Below are 7,836 nucleotides of genomic sequence, written 5' to 3'. Positions count from 1 at the left end.
TAAAAAGTAGAAATTAAAGAAAAACAGAGGAAAAAACACATAACCACCGTCTGGTTCTAAAAATTAATAAAATTGATCTGCTTCTCCCCACAACCAGCATGACAAAACAGGACAAAAGAAACACATATGGCTAATATAATAAGAGGTGACAAGTCCTACAGAATTGAAAGGATTATAAGGGGATATTATAAAGAATTTTATGCTGTATATTGTAGCAGTTGTTATTTTGAGAATCTAGATGAAATAGGAAAATTATGGAAATAGAACATTTGAATAGAATTCATTAAAAATTAAATGTAAAATAAAACAACAAAGGAAACTTCAGACCCAGATTTCTTTCCTGTGTAATTGTATCAAATATTTAAGGAATAAATGTTACAGGAACATTTTCAGAAAACAGAGCAATAAGGAATACTTTATTACATTTTATTTAAAAAAAAGCCAGATATGAGAACTTGACAAGAAAATTGGAAGAAAATGTAAAGATCAATATCTGTCATGAACATAGAGTTATCACTATCAAAATATTAGTAAACAGATTCCAGCAACATACAAATATTGTAGTATATCATGAACAAGTGAGGTTTATGCCAGGAATGTAAGGTAGTTTACCATTTAAAAGTCAATTATATACTCCATTAATAGAATGAAGAAGAAAAATCATGTGATCACCTAACCCTATGGGAAAAAAATGACTAAATTCAACATCATCTGGATAATAACTTTCAACAGTTGGTAAAAAGGAACCTATAAAACATCTACTGTTAACATGATATTTAGGAAAGTGTTCAATCATTCATAATTCAAGCCAATATGTTTACTTAATTCTACTGAATATTGTATCAGAGATCCTAACCAGTATGAAATCAGAAAAAAATTTCTACAAAGATTATTGCAAGGGTTTTGATGTGATTTCCAACAAATTGATTTCAAAATAGATATAGGAATGCAAAGAACATGGAATAGCCAGAACCACTGGGGAATTAGTGTTAGGAGACTTACACTACCTTCTTTTGAGACTTATTATAAAGTTAAGACTGTTGATTTGAGGATAGAAGATTGATATGATAGTCAAATAGAGTAACAAAAGAGAAGAAAATCTAGAAATACATGAAGAGTTGACTGATAGTTGATATGAAGAGTTGACTGATATTTGACAAAGTTATCAAGGCATTACATTTTAAAAAGAGTCAACAAATGCTGGAACTGAATATCCGTAAGTGAAAAAATAAATCTTGATCTCTACTTCACAACATATACAATTATAATTTGCATTTGATCAAGGGCCTAAAATTAAAAGCAAAATCAACAAAGCACTAACCATGAATAAGATTGCTAATTTTGTTTATAACTAAAATTTCTTTTTTTTTTTTTTATCAAAAGAGACGACTAAGAAAATCAAAAGGCAACCCACACAACTGGCCAATATTTTCACTATGTTTATATGATAGATAACTTGTATTCAGAATATATAAATGGCTAGTGAAAATTAACAAAGCAAACAATTCAATAAAAATGAACAAAAGACATTAACAGACATTTCATAGAAGATATTTGCATCAACAGTAAGTATATAAAATTTGCTCAATGTCAGTCATCAAATGCAAATCAAAAATTATTTTATACATATTGGGATGGTAAAAGAAAGAATGATAGATTCAAGGGTTGATCAGGATGTGGAACAACCAAGTGTCATATCACTGGTGAGAGTATAAAATGGTACAATTACTTTGGAAAACCGTTTGGCAGGTTCTATTAAACATACATTTACATTATTACCCAGAAAATTTAAAGAAATACTAACAGCATATTTATAATAGCAAAAAAAAAAAAAAAAGGAAGCAATTCAAGTCTTCCCAAATAGTTAAACTTTGATGTATTCATGCAATGGAATATCAGCAATGAAAAAGAATAGCTGATGTGCACAAATAAAAGGGACACATAGAATATATAGTATCATTCCACTTATATGAACTTTTAGAACACTAAGTTTGATACAAGGTAATCCAAGTCAAACACTGGCTTTCTCCGTGGGTGAACCCTAAGTGTATTACCTGGAAAGAGTACAGGGGAAATTTCTGGGATTATAAAAATGTTCTGTATCTTAAGTTAGCAGTTATACTGATGCACACATTTGTCAGAAATCATCTAACTATATACTTAACATATGCATTTTATTTTAGGTAAATTATATCTCATTAAAAGTCTGGGAAAAATAAATCCAATTGTAACCAATAATCTCAAATAGAGTGTAGCTGATTTTCTTGACCCCCCCCATTTGAATTAATTTGAATTAAGTATCCTGGGGACTAGAATTTATTTGCGAATGTGCAGTCTCTAGTTGTCTGGCAACTTGGGCTGTTTGTGGGTAAATTAAAACTACTGATTTTGTGTGTGCTGAGCCTTGAGTGAACGAAGAATTACGTTAACTTGGGAACCACTGAGGATATGTTGCATGGGGTGGGATGTGGGGGCAAGTTTGCTGATGTGTCCTATTCAAGTTGTCACCAGAGATTTATCTTCCTGAATCGTCATTATATTCCCAATTCCTGGAACAGTGCTTGGGGTATTGCATATTCTCAGAAAGATCAATGATGTTAGGAAAATAGATCTTATTAGATTTTAGGTGTCAGGGTCTAGATTTATGGAAACTCACTTGGTGATGAGTTAAAAGCCACAGAATTTAGAATTAAAGCAATTTGAACCCTGGCTGTGATATTTACTTGATTTCTCGGATGAGTTGTTACCTTCCTAATCTTCTGACTCTATAAAGTGGGGGTAAATTAATGCACATCCTCCTGCAACACTACAGAGTGTTAAGCGAATCCACTGCCGTAACTGGATGAAGTTCTGAAAAGCTATGTCCTCCTGAGCCTGCTAGTGGCCTTCTCCTGTTGAAATTCCTTCCTAACTTATTAAAATGTTTTACCCTGGAAACAAATACCTATTCAATACCTATCAACCTGCCTGTAGAGTCTGAGCACAGATGTCAGAACCAGAGACTTAGAACTCTGGATCCTAATGAACCTTCCAATAACAGCCATTACTGTCAGTTTTAAAAACTTGCTCAGGGGCGCCTGGATGACTCAGTTGGTTAAGCATCCGGCTTCAGCTCAGGTCATGATCTCGCGGTTTGTGGGTTTGAGCCTCACATCAGGTTCTGTGCTGACAGCTAGCTCAGAGCCTGGAGCCTGTCTTCAGATTCTGTGTCTTCCTCTCTCTCTGACCCTCCCCTGCTCATTTGCTCTCTCTCAAAAGTAAATTTAAAAAACATTAAAATCTGCTCAGGAGGTGAAATTGGAATCTTTCTCTATTTTATCTCCAAAGAAGAGGTTTGGTCTTTCCCTTGGATTATTGAGGCTTGGTGGCAGCTCCACATGGCCACTTCATGGAATAGAAGACTAAGGATGTCAGACTTGACATCATCTAGTATGAGACTTTGTTCCCACATCTCACATCAGGTGCGGTTGAAGGCTTCTGAGAAAGCAGCCTTTCCTATCTGGACAGAAGTGGAATGGGATGAGGTGGATCCTAAGACCTCTTTTCCCCTGAGCAAGTCAGATGTCCTTACTCAGTATCCATGGTCCCTGTGCTTATCCTAATTATATTCACTTAATTTGGCTTAACTGATTTGGTTTTGCTGTTGTCTGCTATATGTAGGGCTCTTCCTCCAATAGTGAGCAGTCTCCATGAGCACTTTTGATCATATCATGTCCATACCTCTAGATTTTAGCATAGTGCATACACAGTAAAAAAAAAAAAAAAGATGAGACTTCTTACCTTGCAGAGAATCTTCCTGGATTGACATTATACCTTATAGTTTATTCTTCTATACAGACACAGTTGTCCCAAAGCCCATTGCTGAGTGCTAGGTCTCCATCTCTCTGGTTCTCTAATTCTGTGGGTTTCTCCTGTCAAACTCAGAGTTCACTGAGGGGGGCATGCATGTATCTATATCACTAGGAGCACCTGACTATGGATCAAGGTTATTTCTTCTGGTCAGGCCATCAGTCATATCTTTTTCATTTTCTCACGGTTTCCTAGAAGGTAGGATCCATGTGAGAACAGTTGTGTAGAATTCTCTGGAGATGATCATCAGCTTGGTGACCATGTTTCCCAATAAACATGGGATCCCTAGGCCTTGTAATCATATCTACATCACAAATGGGAAATATCTAATGATTCTTCATCCTTCAGACTTGTGCTACATCTCCTTAACAAAGTAAGGATACCATTGAGTGTGGGTTTCTCTCTCCCCACCATGCTGGGAACCACTGGTCTCTTAAACACTACCATTGGTTCATGAACTTGTGCCTATACACAGAAAGCAAGGCATAGCCTATACACCAAATGAGCAGATGGCAGGTTTAAAAACCAAGGGAACTTATGAGATTTGTGTTAGTGACCACAAGTACCCACCTGTCAAATCTTAAAAGTTTGTATAGAGGCCTTAACTGGGCCTTAACTGGGTTCAGTCATGTATACTATCCAGATGGGCTCGACAATACCTTACTTTCTCAAGCTGTGTCCATGGAACAGCCCTCACTGTGGGAACAGTAGGCAGAATGTATATTCCAGGGACAGTGGAAGGTCTGGCTCCAATTGTCCTGGTTTGGCTCACAGGTTAACTGGTATTCATATCCTCTTAATGGCACACCCCAATGGTTGCCCAAGGCCTAAAGGAAGAATACAAGGTCATAGGGTGGGGTTGAAGCCTTAAAACTGAAAAATGCCTCGTTTCAGCAGTTGGAGGGCCCCATTCCGGATCTGTTTGGTCTTCATGCCATAAATGATGGGGTTGAGCATGGGTGGTACAACAAGGTAGACGTCAGCCAAGAGGATATGGATATGCCGGGGCACATGCTGGCCAAAGCGCTGAGTGTAGAATGAGAAGAGCCCTGGTGTATAGAAGAGAAGGATGACACCCAAGTGGGAGCCACAAGTGCCAAATGTCTTAGCTCTTGCCTCTTTGGAGGCGAGGCCTAACACAGCCCGGAGGATAAGTGTATAGGAGACAGCAATGCAGATGGAGTCTGTGCCCACCACCAGCGTGGCAGCAGTAATGCCATAGATGTTGTTTGGCTGTGTGTCCCCACAAGCCAGCTTCACCACAGCCATGTGCTCACAGTAGGAATGGGCCACCACTCGGCCACAGTACCTCAACCTTGCCAATAAGCATGTGAGTGGGGTCATGAGCCCCAAGCCACGAAACACAGCAGCAGCTGCCAGCTTGCCTACAGCCTCTGGGGGCAACAATGACCCATAGTGCAGTGGCCGGCAGATGGCCAAGTAGCGGTCAAAGGCCATTGCTAACAGGATACCAGATTCAACAGCTGAAAAGCCATGGATAAAGAACATCTGGGTAGCACAGGCCCCAAAGTCAATCTCAGTAGCATTTGTCCAAAAAAGTGCAAGGAGCTTGGGCACAGTAGAAGTGCAGAGCACCAGGTCAATGATGGACAGCATGCATAGGAACAGGTACATGGGCTGGTGCAGTGCAGGCTCTGATCGCACCACCAGCAGCACTGCCATGTTGCCGAGCACTGCCAGGGCATACATGGAGCAGAAGGGAAATGCAATCCAGAAGTGGGATGCCTCCAGGCCAGGAATTCCCATGAGCAGAAAAGAGTTTGGGTTTTGAAGGCTGTGGTTTGTGAATTGCATGGTCAGGTCCAGGTAGGACAGGTAGAGAAGACCTTACTGCCCTGCTCTGAACCCTAGGAAGTCCTGACAGATGAAGCCATTGGGATTCACTCTTAAGCTGTGGCTGAAAATGAAAGGGCAGCAGAAAATATTTGAGTTAGATCTCATAAAAAGACATCCAGGATAAGAAGGTTGTATAGCATTGGGAAGTGATGATGGCAGGAGGTGAATCTATCATTACCAGGGATCAAAGGATCCTTTTCCAATTATGTCTGATTCAATATGTCTAGGCTGGAGCTTTAGGGTGAGTGACATGGCTGAAGAACTCTAGTCACTTCTCCTTGCTGTGGAGAATCTTACCAGTCTTCTGCCTGCGAACTTGATTCTACCTTATACTATTTTCTTCCGATCTGCCTATGTGACAGTAAACAGTATTATAAAAATTAAAGGTCAGGCATATTTAATTTGTGGTTACTTTTCAGGATTGGAAGAGGTCAAGACTGAGAAGTAAGAGAAAGGAGAGTAGGGGGATGTTGGATGGGATTTTCAAGCCACTAAGCCCATGGTTACACATAGATGAGGCTCAGAACAACAAACACATGGTGAAAGGAGGGGTCTCTTGTAGCCTGCTAAAGCCATAACGTTACCTGGCTTATGTTAGTACTCGGATCCTGTGCTTGTCATAGGTGTCTGTATGAAACAGGGGAGATCATGCAGAACTGGTCAGTGATAGATGTCAGGCTAATTTGGCCATAATATGTGAGAAAATAAAGTTACTGAGGGATGAAAACACAGTGTTATATAAAAAATCAATGGTACATGAAGAGGGTGTGAGAAGTGAATTTTAATCACTGGGAACACAATTGTTAACTGTAAGCAAGTATGGAGACCAGTTTGGTCAGATGATAGCATGAAGCTTCTACACATGTCCACCCCATCTCTTTGTCTATTACCCACACTTTCTATACCCCCGGATCTTCCCTTACCTAAATGCACCTTCTCACTATTCTGATACACTAGCCAGCCAGTAATTGAGAATTTGAGAAAGAATTTGATTAAAAAGTCAGGAAGGGGACAGTAGAGGGAGAGGAGGATGGAAAGGAAAGTTGATAACAAGAAACAGGAATAAACATAAGAGAGATTAGGGGGAGAACAGTACCTTTATCACATTGGTTTCTTTTTTGCCTCTTTTTAAATTTACATTCAAGTTAGTTTGCATATAGTGCAACAATGATTTCAAGAGTAGATTCCTTAATGCCCCTTACCCATTTAGCCCGTCCTCTCTCCCTATATCCCTCCAGCAACCCTCTGTTATCTATAGTTAAGAGTCTCTTATGTTTTGTCCCCCTCCCTGGCTCACCAAGTTCTAATATAATGGGAGATAACTGTGTTCTGGCTGCTAGTGGGGAGAGTACAACTACTTGGCCCCTCTGGAGATAGTCCATCTATGTCCCTACCCTTAAGCTGCAGTACGCCTTTCAATCCCTTGCATCAGCTATCCATACCCAGAAATAAAGAGGCAAGAATGTGGTCTGGGGGAAGGAACCCTATTATCAGGATTCCATCCAGTACCAACTGTGGCTGTCACTGTGACATAGAGACAAACATCTTGTCCCTTTAGGTCTCATCATCCCTCCTTATGTGTTTAATTTTTCCTTCTGTGCTATTTCCATTCCTGAGTTCCTACCATATTCAAATACTATTTCAGTTTTTGGTGGTAGATGAAGGGTCAGGGGCAGAGAGAAATATGGGTGTGGAGGGGGGGGTCCTTGTAAAATGGTACACATAAATCTGTTCCATTCTATGAATGAGCACACCGTGTGTTTATTTCAGCATGTGACTGTGTGTCCATATATATTGCTGTATAAAATGATTAAGGCTGTACTCTAACATGGTACATATATTTAGTTAAGACATTGTTTTTGGGGTGTCCATACTTCAATGCCGTTTCTTTGGTGTGGAGAAAATTGGGAGCTGAATAATACAGACACAAATAGGACAGACTTTCTTCACCCCCCCCCCGCTTTTTCTTCCAGGCTTTTAATAATTGAACCAAGTTTCTTCAGCCTCTGAGCTGCCTCTCAAAGAATGTTAACTCTATCTTAGTAGTTACACAGAACAATGACTGAATACCCCCCTTGCCTCAGCCTCATTTGCATAGATAGGGAAAATGAAGAAAAGCATATGTTGAGC

At 39.6% G+C, this 7,836-nt stretch overlaps 1 protein-coding gene across 1 annotated transcript; it reads right to left on the bottom strand.

The window, feature by feature from the left end:
• Positions 1–4,716: 4,716 nt before the first annotated feature.
• On the bottom strand, positions 4,717–5,664 carry LOC115272594 (putative olfactory receptor 52P1). Its single transcript, XM_029915624.1, has one exon. The coding sequence runs from the start codon at positions 5,662–5,664 to the stop codon at positions 4,717–4,719; it is 948 nt and encodes a 315-aa protein (XP_029771484.1).
• Positions 5,665–7,836: the final 2,172 nt, after the last annotated feature.

This window comes from Suricata suricatta, chromosome 11 (genome assembly GCF_006229205.1).
Source record: "Suricata suricatta isolate VVHF042 chromosome 11, meerkat_22Aug2017_6uvM2_HiC, whole genome shotgun sequence".
In the NCBI taxonomy this organism is placed as follows: domain Eukaryota; kingdom Metazoa; phylum Chordata; class Mammalia; order Carnivora; family Herpestidae; genus Suricata; species Suricata suricatta.
The sequence above is the reverse complement of the archived record's forward strand: the minus strand, read 5'-3'. Positions and strand labels throughout refer to the sequence as shown.

Bases quoted from the DNA above. Each gene is read 5' to 3' on its own strand.
- LOC115272594 (XM_029915624.1), bottom strand. From the start codon at position 5,664: ATGCAATTCACAAACCACAGCCTTCAAAACCCAAACTCTTTTCTGCTC.